Source organism: Oncorhynchus tshawytscha, linkage group LG17, assembly GCF_018296145.1.
Source record: "Oncorhynchus tshawytscha isolate Ot180627B linkage group LG17, Otsh_v2.0, whole genome shotgun sequence".
NCBI lineage: Eukaryota > Metazoa > Chordata > Actinopteri > Salmoniformes > Salmonidae > Oncorhynchus > Oncorhynchus tshawytscha.
In genome coordinates, this window is record NC_056445.1 from 18,516,914 (window position 1) to 18,533,871 (window position 16,958).

At 41.3% G+C, this 16,958-nt stretch overlaps 1 protein-coding gene across 1 annotated transcript in view; it reads left to right on the forward strand.

The window, feature by feature from the left end:
- LOC112216989 overlaps positions 1 to 16,958 on the forward strand; it is a 98,546-nt gene that overhangs the window by 5,932 nt on the left and 75,656 nt on the right. Inside the window, 8 exon segments of the mRNA XM_042300340.1 lie at positions 12 to 195; positions 293 to 490; positions 695 to 809; positions 990 to 1,175; positions 1,431 to 1,568; positions 1,739 to 1,834; positions 1,989 to 2,153; positions 11,799 to 12,069. Coding sequence (XP_042156274.1) covers positions 12 to 195; positions 293 to 490; positions 695 to 809; positions 990 to 1,175; positions 1,431 to 1,568; positions 1,739 to 1,834; positions 1,989 to 2,153; positions 11,799 to 12,069 — 1,353 coding nt within the window.

Genomic DNA, 16,958 nt, shown 5'->3' on the forward strand with positions numbered 1-16,958 from the left:
TGCTTTCACAGAGGACCTAAAGGAGAAGTTGGATGCCTACATCAGCTTGATCGATGAAGAGCGTCCGGGCCTGTTGAAGAGAGTGAGACACCTGGAGCAGCTCGGTCTCACACAGGCCCGCCTCTCAGGGTGGAGGGAAGCTGAAGGAGACGTGGTGGCCATCTTGGATGCCCACATAGAAGTTCACGTGGAATGGTAGTCTGAATGGTTTATACTGTATTATAAAGACACTCAGTGATATTTTTTGAGTCTCCTTTAACACAATGTTTTCACTCTGTGTTTCTGTGAACAGGGCGGAGCCTCTGTTAGCTCGGATAAAGGAGGACCGCACGTTGGTGTTGACACCGGTGTTTGACAAAGTCCATTTCGATGACTTGACAGTCACGCGTTATTGGCCGAGTACAAACGCCTTTGACTGGGCCCTGTGGTGTATGTATGAGTCCTTCAGACCTGAGTGGTATGCCTTAAAAGATGAGACACAGCCAGGAAAGTGAGTTGTTTGTGATTTCATCAACGAAGGAATGTCCTGTTTCACAAGTCTGTTTGAATAGGCGAAAAGGAAACCACAGCTTTGGGAGAAAAATCTTACCTAATATTTACACCTGTATTGTTATTTTGCGTTATCTATTCATTAAAAGGAATGTCACATCTCCCATTTTAGAAATGACCATGATTTGTTGTGTATGTTTGTCAGGAGCCCCTCCATTATGGGCATACTAGTGGTTGATCGCCTGTTCTTTGGGGAAATTGGTGCTCTGGATGGTGGTATGAAGATCTATGGAGGTGAAAATGTTGAACTGGGCATCCGGGTAAGCCCCTCTGCTACAGTTTATAAATTAATGTTGGAAATCAAAGCAGACTTGTGTTTGCAGAATTGCTTTCTGTTCTTGAGTCGTTCAGTTTGAACAAACAAATCTACGTCCAACATCCAGACACTTCAGTCCATATCTATAAACTCGTACTTGTCTCTTGGTGTTTGGTGTGTCTAGGTGTGGCTGTGTGGTGGAAGTGTCGAGGTCATACCTTGTTCTAAAATAGCCCACATCGAAAGGGCCCATAAACCCTATCTCCCAGACCTGAGCATTACAATGAAGAGGAATGCTCTGAGAGTGGCTGAGGTCTGGATGGATGAATACAAACATAATGTCAACATCGCCTGGAACCTCCCACTGAAGGTACTGTACACAACAAACCATTCAAAAAAATAGGTTTTTTCAGCTGCTCCTATGGAATAACAATCATCGCTGTTATGCATGCTTTGTGCTTGAAAATAAGTAGACTAGACAGTCAATATTATGAAAATACTCTATTACTCAATGCCATAATAAAGATCATAGGATCTATGTCAAATGATGGTGGTAAGCCATCATCAAGGATTGCTCACACAGCCTGTGATTCTGAATTAGGAATCTTCCTCTTTCTCACCACAGGATCATGGCATAGACATTGGGGATGTTTCAGAGAGGAAGAAGTTGAGAAAGAGTCTGAACTGCAAACCCTTCCAGTGGTATCTGGACAATGTGTATCCAATGTTAGACCCCCTGGGTGACTTGCTTGGTTATGGAGCTGTGAGTGATGCTAAAATGTTACTGTTGTTTTGGAATTATTTCCTCACCAAGTGTGTTTGGTGCATATAATTATTTTTTTCAATTGGATGCAGGGTCATAATTCCAACTCATTATCAGGATAGGAATTTGCACTTTTATAATTGTTTAATCTGTGTCCATAAAATCAACAGCTGGTCAATGACCTGAAGATGGATCTCTGTATAGATCAAGGCCCAGTTCCGGGGAACACACCTATTTTATATGGATGTCATTATTTTGGTCCACAGGTTTGTAGAATTATTGCTTAGTATTTTAGAATGTAGCCAATTGTATAATATGGTCCATCCCATAGCAGAGCCGGGATTCAACCCATACCACAATGCAAAGTACTGTCAATACCACAGATACAGAAAAGCCTAAATATCTATCCTCTCTGTCCAGAACTGTTATTATCGAGCCAGCGGGGAGATCTACATTGGAGGCATCAAGTCTCACAAGTACAACAGTAATCGCTGTCTGATGGACATTGGCACTCAAACCCCAGGACTGTATGATTGCAAGGAGGCCAAGCAGAAGGGATTCCACATGCTCTGGGAATTTCAACAGGTAAGCACTCCAACATGAAATAGGGAAATTGATGCATATAAACTGTTGGAAACATGGGAGATGTCTTTGACTTTAGTGTGATGTTGTACAGTAGAATGTTTGCTGTGTTTTACAGGGAAAAGCCATCCAGAACAGACAGACAAAGAGATGTCTGGAGATTGCCCCAGGGGAGGACACTTTCTACCAGCTCATTATTCAGGAGTGCAGTGGGCAGCACTGGAAAATACGGAATGTGATAAAAGACTTCTGATACACTGAGATAGTTAGGCCTACTGTACCAGAGACAATACAGCAGGACTATAGGAGTTGTGCCGCGATCATAAACAAGTGGGAAAGTGGGACTTACCACATACGATTCGTAAAATCCACTTGAACACCCATCCAACTGGTAATTACCTGTGGGAAACTTGTCTATCATCCCTGAGATTCAACATCTCCCAGATGCTGACCTCTGACGTCACCTACTAAGGAAATTACCTTTTTAACGGCATTATCAGCAGTTAAATGCAACAACAAAACATTATTTACACTAAGTTTTTGAACACTATCATTTTTGTACAAACATGATAGCTGTACTTACAGTTTATGGTTGACGCAGCCTGTTGGCCATTTGCCAATCTGAGTTTCTCAACAAGTTGAAAGCACGTGAATGCATTCAACTGATATTTACGACTTCACAACTGGTAATTACCACCTTCCCACTTTTTTATGAACATAGCAGTATCATGACGCTTTGAAAAGCCAATCAGTGGTCAGCAGTGAGATGACTGTGTGATCTTAGTGAGCTGTTGGTTGGACATAGCTTCATGGGGACAGATTTACAGTTTTTTCACAGAATGTGGAATTCTGTTGAGCTGTGTTGTCCTTGGTCCTGAATGTAATTGCAAAGAAATAATAAATATGATTCCTGTATATTACGCTCATTTTGATCCTGAAGATAATACCCAACGTTTCTTTCTCAATGCGGGTATTTCAGTCCTTGACATGCAGGCAATGGGCTTATCTTCTCCTGCAGGTGTGGAGTGACACGACGGCCCCAACTTCATATGGGGAAGTGTCACAGGCCAGTTGAATTGGATGGGTTGAAGTGAATCAACACCTTATCAATCAACACTGCCTTTGCTTTCTTGAAAGTAGCGTCACACTCCTTTGTCCACGACCAGAGTTTGTTCTCTCTCATTAACTCATGCAAAGGCTTCAGCTGCTTCGCCAGCTTTTTGATGAACTTCCGTAGTAGTTCAGGAGGCCCAGGAAAGACCGCAGTTGGCTTACATTCTCGGGAGCAGGTCCCTCTGCAATGACTGTCACTTTCGATGGAGCTGTGTTGAGAACATCAGCATCAATCACATGGGCCTAAGGACTCCACTGCATGCTTGCAAAAGTTGCACTTCTGTTTTGCGAACACGTAAGCCTTACTCTTCGAGTCGATTCAGAGGTTTTTACATTTTAGTAATTTAACAGACGCTTCTATCCAGAGCGACATAGCGATTGCTCATGCATAGGTGAGTGCTTATTGCGCAAGAGACAGAGGCTATAAGTTAGAAGCTTATTACTCATAACCCATCATTCATTAGCTAAATATATGGCTAAACTGCATTGAATGTATTACCTGAAATAGGTACGCTAGGACATCTATATATAAGCCTGTACAGTGCATTCGGAAAGTATTCAGACCCATTGACTTTTTACACATTTTGTTACGTTACAGCCTTATTCTAAATGAAAAAGCAAAAACATTAAAAATACATTTTTGAGTGGGGCAAATTTATAACAAATGAAAAACTGAAATATCACATATACATAAGTATTCAGACCCTTTACTCAGTACTTTGTTGAAGCACATTTGGCAGTCACTACAGTCTCAAGTCATCTGGGTATGACGCTACAAGCTTGGCACACCTATACCTGGAGAGTTTCTCCCATTCTTTTCTGCAGATCCTCTCAAGCTCTGTCAGGTTGGATGGGGAGCGTCACTGCACAGCTATTTTCAAGTCTCTCCAGAGACCTCTAACTAAGTGGATGGGCCATTATTGTCTAGACATGTACACATGTTAATAATATACAATAGATGGCTGTCATTTAACCCCAGACACACCTGGCTAAATTGATGGTTCATGTAATCATTATCTTATAAGGTGGAGTTTTTGTTTAGACATGTCACTAGCTAGCTAAATAATGAACCATAATTCCAACCTATACAGTGCATTCAGAAAGTATTCATACCCCTTGACTTTTTCCACATTTTGTTATGTTACAGCCTTATTCTAAAATGTATTAAATTACTTTTTTTTCCAAATCAATCTACACATAATACACCATAATGACAAAGTGAAAAATGATTTTTAGACATTTTTGCAAAAGAGTCACACCTTTTGATACAAAGAGAGCATTAACTTATTTAGATAGCTTCAGTCACTGTTTTTAGGTGGGGGGTTTTAAGTTGAAAAATGTTTTGATAATTTTTTTGTTTTTGGGGTAGATCAGCTTTAATATTGCAGATAGATTGTAGCTTCCATCAATGTAATTGTCTACATGATTTCCAATCCTCCATAAATATTTTTTTATAAATATATACTGTATATTAGTAGGCCTGATTACCAACAATGACGAGACAGCCTACAGGGAGAAGGTGAGGACCCTAGGAGTGTGGTGCCAGAAATAGAACCTCTCACGCTCACTCTTTAGTACTGCAACATATTGGACAATGGATTCACCCTCCTCTTGGTTCCGTTTGTGAAACCTGAATCTCTCTAGGATTAGAAGTGGCTTGGGGCAAAAATGTCCTTCCAAGGTTTTCACAATGTCCACAAATGACTGGTCACCTGCTTTCTCAGGCTGGACCAGGCTACTTAGCAGGTTAAACGTTTTAGCTCCCATCACACTAAGGAATGGTGGCACTTTCGTCTTTAATGTCATTAGCTGTCACAAGAAAATCAAAAACGCTCCATGTAAGCATTTTTTCCCTGTTTCCTCAAAATGACCAAGTGCTCCAATTAGTATTGGAGTCAGGTGAGTTAGCTGTGGCTGGGGCAACCTGTGACACCAATCAGGCCCTCGAGGAACTGCCCACCCCTGAGTTAGAGGCATTTTAGCACCCTTCCATCTTGGTTTTCATTCGCTAGTAAAATAATTTTACTAGTTTACTTTCACCTCCTGTTTTCACTCTTTATTTACAGTTTTGTCCTTTAGGTTCTTCTACTTGACAGACTTTGATTAAGCTGCCGCGGGTTGAACCAAGAGTTAGAACTAAAGGCAAAGTTGGAACAATAGAAATTAGAGTGGGAGAACAGGGAAAGATCAGATGAACATGCAGCCAAAGAACGAGAATATGCAGCCAGACTACAACAAGAAGAACGTACGCATGCCATTCAGTTAAAATAGATGGAGCTGGGAGCGCGACAAAGAGAGATAGATCTGGAAGCACTCCGAATCCAGTCAGGCCAACAGAGTTTGATCTTGGTCAGAACAGCCAGCTTGTACCGCATTTCAACAAAAACATCAATGAATATTTTATTCTGTTTTGAGCGGATTGCCACATCCCAAAAATGGCCGCAAGATTTTTGGTCACTGCTCCTCGGAGGATTTAAAGACTCTCATACTTCTCGAGAGGAATTTCCTCCACTTCAGTGCCCACCTGGTCTGCACACGTATGCATGTTTGATTATCTCATTATAGCCTAGTTTTTCATTGTTGAAATATTTTTCAAGACAAAAGACTATGATGTTACAAGATAAACATTCATGGGCCAGAGGCAAATATACGTGACTGTGCTCACCTTTAATGGACATATTTAAGATGACTAAAGTTCATATAAATAATTCATATAAATAAAGGTGAAATAAATATGTGACTTGTTTCAGGAAACTAGGCGTATGTCACAGGTCACAACTTCACAGGAGAGGCATTTGAATGTAAAATAAATTTTTTTTTTTAATCAAAATGCATTTTTGGCAGAAATGCCTTCTGGAACATGTGAACTTTCATGTGCCTTAACAACAGACTTGTATTACATCTGTAAATACAAATAAAATCATGAAATTACGAACCTAGTTGGTTCAGCCACGGAAAAAAAGCAGGAACCTTCTCGCTGGCCATGATTGGCTGAGAATGGTTATGTCAAGAGATGAGTTCGAATTGGTCTGCCATGTAGCACTCTTCTTCTGTCTATAATGAGCTGCTCAGTATTTGTAGGTAATCCTTTATAACGTGCATTTTTTTAAAGATAGAGCTCCACTTTCTGGAGGACCGGGTTTTGAAATCAGTGGAATGCCCGGTGGAAGCCGAGTATGATAGCTAAGGAGATGGAGAAACCACAGGCATTTGATTGCAAATGCAGGGGGAATCGAGAAGAGAACACAGATGGCTGTTGTATAAATCACCTGTCACCAGCTGTCTCCGGATTACATCTTAAAACTAAGGGCGGACATGGCATCCTTGACAGAAAGGGAGAAGTGTTCCATGTAAGAGTCTGGCTAACTACATTTTCAGATATTATACGTTTCAAATTTTGCCATGAAGTAATTTTCATTGCAAGTTAAAGCATACTGTGAACTAGCTAGCTAATGTAGGCTGGTTAGCTCACTAGCTAACATTACTTGTATGATTAGTGTAGTAATATTATTTGTTTCTCCTATCAATTTGCATTGCTAGTTATAGCCTAATGTTAGCTAGCGAGCTAACATTGAACCTAGTTGGTTAACGTTTAAATACCTGTAGAATCTTGCAGGGTGTAACATGAGTTGGGATCATCGTTCATTGCTTAGCTAACTAGCTAGCTACATGTCTAAACAAAATAATCTATGCAAGTAACCATTTCACTGTACCGTTTACACCTTCTGTATCCTGTGCATGTGACAAATGAACGTTGATTTTATTTGGTATAGTGTGTGTGTTTATCAGATATGGTAATGCGAAGAACAACATGACCTGCACCAAAGTCAAGTTAGGATATAACATTAGGCCAACAAGACAGTGCCTGAATTCTAAAATTCTCTTGCATAGGTATTCCCAAACTGGGATACATGCAATGCCGTCGGGGGTACGCCAAATAAAAATGTGATTCACATTTTTGTTTATAAATGTACTTTTATTTACAGTTTTCTTCACATTTTTACAGTTCATTTATATTCTCAAATGCGGCTATACATTTGGGTGAGGTTGTTGTCTCGCCTGAGTAGCCTCGTTTCACTGCCAAAAATAAAATGTAACCATTTTGTGTTCAGTGAAATAACAACACAATGTCAAATACAGGTAGCCTAGTCAAATAATTAACATCCAATCACATGAACCGTTATTCTCTCGCAAGAATTCCACTAACAGTCCATATGTAGCCAAACGTAGCTGCTGCTCATGTTGGTATCTGATGGCACAAAAGCCATGACAGGGAGACACAGTGGAGTGGTAATGCGCGTGCAAGCAGTTGCTCCCGAAGCCACTTGGGTACACATCAGCATCCACCGAGATGCTCTTGCTGCCAAGGGAATGCCTGACAGTTTGAAAACATTTTGGGCACGAGAGTGAAAATGGTTAACTTTGTTAAAGCAAGGCCCCTGAACTCTCATGTATTTTCTGCACTATACAATGATATGGGAAGCGACCATGTAACACTTTTACAACATACATAGTGCGCTGGTTATGAAGGGACAAAGTATTGACACATTTTTTTTACAATTGAGAGACGAGCTTAAAGTTTTCTTTACTGACCATCATTTTCACTTGTCTGACCGCTTGCATGATGACGAGTTTCCGACTGGCCTATCTGGGTGATGTTGTTTCTCACCTGAATCTAGGATTACAGGGACTCTCTGCAACTATAGTCAATGTGCGGGACAAAATTGAGGCTATGATTAAGAAGTTGGAGCTCTTTTCTGCTTGCTTTAACAAGGACTACACACAGGTCTTTCAATAATTGTATAATTTCGTGTGTGCAAATGAACACAAGATTACGGACAATGTCAAATGTGATTTAGCGAAGCACCGTGAGTGAGTTGGGTGCATAATTACGCAGGTACTTTCCCGAAACGGATGACACAAACAACTGGATTCGTTATCCCTTTCATGCCCTGCCTCCAGTCCACTTTACCTATATCTGAACAAGAGAGCCTCATCGAAATTGCAACAAGTGGTTCTGTGAAAATGTAATTTAATCAGAAGCCACTGCCAGATTTCTGGATTGGGTTGCGCTCAGAGTATTCTGCCTTAGCAAATCGAGCTCTTAAGAAACTGATGCCCTTTCCAACCACATACCTTATGTGAGAGTGGGTTCTCAGCCCTCACTATCATGAAAAATGAAATACGGGCACAGACTGTGTGTGGAAAATGATTTAAGAAAGACTCTCTCCAATACAACCCAACATTTCAGAGTTATGTGCATCCTTTCAAGCACACACTTCCCATTAACCTGTGGTGAGTTATTCACAATTTTTGATGAACAAATAAGGTTTTATATGTAAGATGGTTAAATAAAGCACAAAATTATTGATTTTTATTATATTATTATTTGTGCTCTGGTCCTATAAGAGCTCTTTTTCACTTCATACGAGCCGGGTTGTGACAAAAACTTACACTCATTCTTATGTTTAATAAATGTATCATGTAGTGTGTTTGGCAGGCTTACAATGATGGCAAACAACAATATTTGAGAGTGCGCTGGCTATGGGGCCAGAGGCAGTACGCAGTTGGAGGTTGAATGTTTGGAGGGGTACGGAACTATAAAAAGTTTGGGAACCACTGCTCTAGTAGAATGCCCGGCTTTTGCTTTGTCACACTCACAACCATAAGCTATTTTCTGTAATTAGCTCGCCATTAACTTAAATAATGATCTTGTTGTGAGTTTCCTGTAATAATGAATGACAACTGTATACAGACATGTTGATAGACGTAGTATGAACCAGCATTTAGTCTTGAAATCTCTGGTTGTTTAGTACACGACTGTATTCACTGTTTAGCGCTTGCCCTCACATGTGAATCCTTAAAGAGATGGGTGGGGCTGACGCTTAAAAGGGTGTGAAAGACGTTGAATGGGTGCAGACAGAAGAGCTCCAGTAGGTGTAACAAAACATTCCATGACCATTTTCTCAACTGGGGTTACAAGTTTATCAACCTTCAAAGCAGAATTACTTTTCCATTGTTTCTCAACTTGTGTGTATGATATACCATTTTCTAGCTCTAAGTCTACTTTAATCTAATGTAAAACACACAATTTCACATTTTGCTACACAAGACCGAATCGAGCCGGTCGGTCACATATTTAATTTAGAGTTTGTTGTCATACATGTGAATTCCAGTGTTCTGTTTGTAACACTTGGGTTGATGGTCACTAGACTAGAGGCTGTATGTTATGGATTAAACTCGTAACTGCTGATATGGTTGACGGCAGACTGGAGGTACAAGGACAGAAGATATACAGTGCCACTGACACGGCCTGCAACGGAAACATGCGGTCTCTCCTTCACTGCAGCCGAAGTGAGTAAGACATTTAAACGTGTTAACCCTCGCAAGGCTGCAGGCCCAGACGGCATCCCCAGCCGCGCCCTCAGAGCATGCGCAGACCAGCTGGCCGGTGTGTTTACGGACATATTCAATCAATCCCTATACCAGTCTGCTGTTCCCACATGCTTCAAGAGGGCCACCATTGTTCCTGTTCCCAAGAAAGCTAAGGTAACTGAGCTAAACGACTACCGCCCCGTAGCACTCACATCCGTCATCATGAAGTGCTTTGAGAGACTAGTCAAGGACCATATCACCTCCACCCTACCTGACACCCTTGACCCACTCCAATTTGCTTACCGCCCAAATAGGTCCACAGACGATGCAATCTCAACCACACTGCACACTGCCCTAACCCATCTGGACAAGAGGAATACCTATGTGAGAATGCTGTTCATCGACTACAGCTCGGCATTCAACACCATAGTACCCTCCAAGCTCGTCATCAAGCTCGAGACCCTGGGTCTCGACCCCGCCCTGTGCAACTGGGTACTGGACTTCCTGACGGGCCGCCCCCAGGTGGTGAGGGTAGGCAACAACATCTCCTCCCCGCTGATCCTCAACACTGGGGCCCCACAAGGGTGCGTTCTGAGCCCTCTCCTGTACTCCCTGTTCACCCACGACTGCGTGGCCATGCACGCCTCCAACTCAATCATCAAGTTTGCGGACGACACAACAGTGGTAGGCTTGATCACCAACAACGACGAGACGGCCTACAGGGAGGAGGTGAGGGCCCTCGGAGTGTGGTGTCAGGAAAATAACCTCACACTCAACGTCAACAAAACTAAGGAGATGATTGTGGACTTCAGGAAACAGCAGAGGGAACACCCCCATCCACATCGATGGAACAGTAGTGGAGAGGGTAGCAAGTTTTAAGTTCCTCGGCATACACATCACAGACAAACTGAATTGGTCCACTCACACAGACAGCATCGTGAGGAAGGCGCAGCAGCGCCTCTTCAACCTCAGGAGGCTGAAGAAATTCGGCTTGTCACCAAAAGCACTCACAAACTTCTACAGATGCACAATCGAGAGCATCCTGGCGGGCTGTATCACCGCCTGGTATGGCAACTGCACCGCCCTCAACCGTAAGGCTCTCCAGAGGGTAGTGAGGTCTGCACAACGCATCACCGGGGGCAAACTACCTGCCCTCCAGGACACCTACACCACCCGATGCTACAGGAAGGCCATAAAGATCATCAAGGACATCAACCACCCGAGCCACTGCCTGTTCACCCCGCTGCCATCCAGAAGGCGAGGTCAGTACAGGTGCATCAAAGCTGGGACCGAGAGACTGAAAAACAGCTTCTATCTCAAGGCCATCAGACTGTTAAACAGCCACCACTAACATTGAGTGGCTACTGCCAACACACTGTCAATGACACTGACTCTACTCCAGCCACTTTAATCATGGGAATTGATGGGAAATGATGTAAATATATCACTAGCCACTTTAAACAATGCTACCTTATATAATGTTACTTACCCTACATTGTTCATCTCATATGCATACGTTGATACTGTACTCTATATCATCGACTGCATCCTTATGTAATACATGTATCACTAGCCACTTTAACTATGCCACTTGGTTTACATACTTATCTCATATGTATATACTGTACTCGATATCATCTACTGTATCTTGCCTATGCTGCTCTGTACCATCACTCATTCATATATCCTTATGTACATATTCTTTATCCCCTTACACTGTGTATGACAGTAGTTTTTTTGGAATTGTTAGTTAGATTACTTGCTCGTTATTACTGCATTGTCGGAACTAGAAGCACAAGCATTTCGCTACACTCGCATTAACATCTGCTAACCATGTGTATGTGACAAATAAAATTTGATTTGATTTGATTTACTGATTATTATTGTATTGTGTGAAACACTGTGATTCTGTAGCAGCTGACAAAGTCACTGCCTTTTGACATCCACAAGCCAGCCACTTGGGCTGGTATTTACAGATGTTGCATCCTGATTAGGATACAAAGGTGTTTCCAGCGAAGGCCTGTTAGACATGTTCTCTGCTTCTGTGCTGGAGGTCTTTCTCTGTTTAGTAAAACAAATAGATTTTTGATTGATTATCTGCGACTGCTCTTCTCTTTTTCACTTGTAACTTTCTATTACATCACCACTCCCTCCTTTCAGGCGAGCCTGGTTCTCAGTGAGAGAGGAAGGAAATCCTGTCTGTATCCCCAGGCTGTGGCGCTCACACGCAGAGGGACGATGAGAATAAGCTGGGTTCGATGGCTGGCTTCTTTGCTGGCCTTGGGCACTGGAATACTCTACATCACATCCATTAAGCGGGAGGTTCATTCTCATGGGGAAAGACTGCAGAGGGCCCATCAGAATGACTCAGTCAGGGGCCAGGACATGCTCAAGAGGCTGGAGAAGATGGAGGCTCACATCGAGAAGTTGGGTGGGTATCAATCTCCTAAATCTAAAAGTGCTGTGAAAAAGTATTGCCCCCCTTTCAGATATTCTCTATTTTGTATTTTTTGATACTGAATATTATCAGATCTTCAACCAAAACCTAATATTAGATAAAGGGAACCTGAGTTTACAAATAATACAAAAAAATGGACACTTGTTTTATTTACTTAATTAAGTTAAGTTGCATAACTTAAAGTTCTAAAACCAAGAAATCAAATTATAATATACGTCTTCCGTCTCCTGTAATTTGAAAAAACAAATTTGAATTGAATAACATAACTTCACTCTTAGTCTCTATCCAACAATGACACCAAGATTATCAACACACATACTACAGGCTGCCAGTGTTAAACACTTTAATTGAGAACCAATTTGAGTCTAGCATTAGCCGACATCTAGAGTTGATCCCCCAAAAAGTTATTTCACAGGTCACATGGATGATTGTGAAAGGGAAAATGTATCTTTGAAAGTAAAGATACATTTTTTTAATAAAAATGTGTTTTTTGACAGAAATGCCTCCTGGAATGTGAACTTTCATGTGCGTTAATAACAGACTTGTATTCCATCCGTAAGACATTTCAATTACGAGACTAGTTGGTTTAACCATGGAAAAAGACAGAAACTTTCCTGCTAGCCATTATTGGCTGAGATAATGAATGGGCTGGACATTCCGGGAGGTGAATTTGTATTGGTCTGCCATGTAGCATGCTTCTGTCTATAACATAAACTCTCAGTATGTGTTGATAGTCCTTTCTTCCGTGCTGTTTTTGAAAGATGCAACGTTAGCCATAGAGAACTACAAAAGTTTTGCTGCTTTTCTCAACAACATTGATGCCCTGGATTTAGCAGGTGCTATCGACAGATCACTTGGAAAAAGTGATGGGCTACAGTGCCTTGCGAAAGTATTCGGCCACCTTGAACTTTGCGACCTTTTGCCACATTTCAGGCTTCAAACATAAAGATATAAAACTGTATTTTTTGTGAAGAATCAACAACAAGTGGGACACAATCATGAAGTGGAACAACATTTATTGGATATTTCAAACTTTTTAACAAATCAAAAACTCAAAAATTGGGCGTGCAAAATTATTCAGCCCCCTTAAGTTAACACTTTGTAGCGCCACTTTTTGCTGCCCAAATTAAGCTGCCTGCTACGCAGCCGTAAAAGCTAGAATATGCATATAATTAGTACATTTGGATAGAAAACACTCTGAAGTTTCTAAAACTGTTTGAATGATGTCTGTGAGTATAACCGAACCTATATGGCAGGCAAAAACCCGAGAGAAAATCCAACCAGGAAGTGGGAAATTGAAGATATACTGGGTGAAATAAGTTAGGTTTCACTTCCCAAGGCTTTCACTAGATGTCAACAGTATTTAGAACCTGTTTTGAGGATTCTAATCTAAAGGAGGGGCTCATAAGGGCTCTTTGAGTGAGTGGTCTGGCAGAGTGCCACAGCCTCGGTCTGGCGCGCTCATGTGAAACGAGCTACGTTCCACTTCATTTGTACAGACAAAGGATTTGTCCGGTTGGAACATTAATTAAGTTTTATGTTAAAAACATCCTAAAGATTGATTCCATACTTAGTTTGACATGTAGGTTTAGGGTTTTTGAACTTTGGATAGAAAACACTCTCACGTTTCCAAAACTGCAAAGATATTGTCTGTGAGTGCAACAGAACTGATGTTACAGGCGAAACCCAGATAAAAATCCAACCAGGAAGTGCCGCATTTTTTTGAAACCGCCGTAAGGGGCGGCAGGGTAGCCTAGTGGTTAGAGCGTTGGACTAGTAACCGAAAGGTTGCAAGTTCGAATCCCCGAGCTGACAAGGTACAAATCTGTCGTTCTGCCCCTGAACAGGCAGTTAACCCACCGTTCCTAGGCCGTCATTAAAAATAAGAATTTGTTCTTAACTGACTTGCCTAGTAAAATAAAGGTTAAATTAAATTAAATATAGCAAGTGGTTGGTCACATGGTGTCTCCCGAAGAAAATCTTGCGTAAAATACTGAGGTAGCCATTTTTCCAATCGCTTCTTATGAGAAACCAATTGCCTTGACGGATATATTATCGAATATATATGTTAAAAACACCTTGAGGATGGATCCTAAACAACGTTTGCAGTGTTTCTGTCGATATTATGGAGCAAATTTTGAAAAAGTTTGGCGTTGTAGAGGTAGCATTTTCCGGTCGATTTCTTAGCCAAGCATGATGAACAAACGGGAGCTATTTCGCCTACAAAATAATATTTTTGGAAAAAGGAACATTGCTATCTAACTGGGAGTCTCCTGAGTGAAAGCATCAGAAGTTCTTCAAAGGTAAATTATTTAATTTGGTTGCTTTTCTTATTTTCGTGAAAATGTTGCCTGCTGCCAGCAGAGCCTAGCATGCCATGATAAACTTACACAAATGCTTGTCTAGCATTGGCTGTAACGCATATTTTGAAAATCTGAGATGACAGTGTTGTTAACAAAAGGCTAAGCTTGTGTTTGAATATATTTAATTCATTTCATTTGCGATTTTCATGAATAGGAAAAGTTACTAGGGGTATTTATGTCCGCTGCGTTATGCTAATTCATTTGAGGCTATGATTACGATCCCGGATCCGGGATTGCTCGTATAAGAGGTTTAAGGAGAAGTGCATCTAAAGTTCCATGTATAATAGTCGTATCTTTATCAATGTTAATTATGAGTATTTCTGTAAATTGATGTGGCTCTCTGCAATATCACCGCATGTTTCACAACTACAGTTGTGATGGATCGGTCGGGCTCGGTGTCGACTATAAAGGGTCCAGGCCAATTGGCAAAATAGGTATTGTAGCCCAAGTGTTAGCTGGTATACATTCGTCGGCTAGCCGGGAGATGGGCCTCGAGGCTAGCTCAAGGCTATCTGGTTCTTGATTTAGGACAGAGGTGTTAGCCAGCAGTAGCCACTCGGTTGCAGCTAGCTAGCTACGATGATCCAGTGTAATGGTCCAGAGCTTGCGGCAGGAATCCAGTGACGTGGTAGAGAAAAGCAATCCGATATGGTTCGATATGCTCTGGGTTGATATCGCGCTGTGCAGACTTGCAGGTATTGAACAAGCAAAAGCTGGCTGGTGTCCGAGCTAAAGGTGAAGACCGCTACCAATGGCTAACAATGACTACTAGCTCGTGGCTAGTTGGGTGGCTAGCTGCTGATGGAGGTTCAGTTAAAAAGTATAAAAATAGCAGATCAGTACCACATTGGGGGAGGCGGGTTGCAGGAAAGTATATTTAGTTCTTAGATGGAATGTGAGATTAAATATGTACGAAAGAGAAAACTAGAAAGACTTTATACATGGGACAAGACAAACACACGTTCGACTGCTACGCCATCTAGGATTTAACAAGATGTCTAAACATTTTTACATGTCTAAACAAAAGACTCCACTTCGCCATATGATTGCATGACCCATCAAGATATCCAGGTGATTACGGCCATCTATTGTATTTCATGAACATGTGTACTGTACATGTCTAGACAATAGTGACCCATCCATAGCTAGATGTTGCTGGGAGGTGGCAATAGCATTTCCTTCACTAGAACCATTATTTTAGTGTGTAAGAGTCATCTAAAAATTACCAAAATGTATAACATATTTTTATCTGGACACTTTTTTTGTGTTACCAGAGACTTGACCTGCACCATGAACAACATGACCTGCACCAAAATTAGATTAGGATATAGGCCAAGGACTAGATGAAGTGTATTTTTATTGAGTTTTTCACTATTGTAGGCTACTACTTTTAGTATTGAAATCTTTGGTTGTTTACTAAACAACTTACTCCGTTTAGCATGTCTTCACATTAGAATCCTTAAAGAGACGGGTGAGGCTAAGGCTTAAGAGGGTGTGAACATTCCTGAATAGGTGTTGGCAAAGAAGAGTTGTCTAGTAGATGTACAAGGGCCATTTTCTTGAAAGTTGATCAACTTTCAATGCAGAATTACTTTCGCACTGTTCCTCAACTGCAGTGTATGAAATACCATTTTCTAGCTCTGAGTCTCTACTTTTTCTCATGTAAAAAACACACTAAAACATTTTACAACATAAAACTGAATTGAGGCTGTCGGTCACATTTGGTCTCAATTAAATAAAGGCTTTAAATAATCAAATAAAGGATTAGATAAAAACCAATCAAATATGGCCAAAAATCATTTTAGAATGTTCTTTAATCCTGCATACTGTTGTTTGATGTACAAAATGTGTTACATTTAGATCTAACAACTTCTGTGTGCAAACAGCTACTTCAAGGTAATCCTCCAAGGCAGAACAAACCTTATTAATCAACTTTTAAAAAATCAAATGCAAACAGTAGTTATGTAAATGAGGTCATAGTCTGTGTGTATCAAAAGGAGTGACGTTAATTGATTCTGGCAGCCTTAAACAATTTGAAATACACAGCAACAACCAATTAATGACAGTTTGATGAGCAGCTGTCTTGTGTCCACAGTGAAGTCAGTCAACAACGGGATCAGTCTGAAAGAGGGCAGGCTGTGAAGGCTACCGAGGTCAAGAAGGAGAGGAAGGTGGTGAAGAAGTTGTACCCCAACTCAGCTCTGTTTACAACCTGGGGTGATGAGCTCTCAGAGGAGGAGCAGAAAGAGGCAGAGGGCTGTTTCAGATGTATGGATACAACGCCTTCCTGAGTGACAGACTACCCCTGAACAGGGAAATCCCTGATACTCGCGATCCTAAGTAAATCCTTTTCCTCATCTCTATGCCACCTCTACACAGAAAATGATGGATAACTCAAGACTTCAGAATTCTAACCAGTCTGTTCCATTGCGCTCATCCGAGGTCAATTCCATCTCCAGTCCTTTTAATGCAATTTGACGAACGACACTGAAATGGATT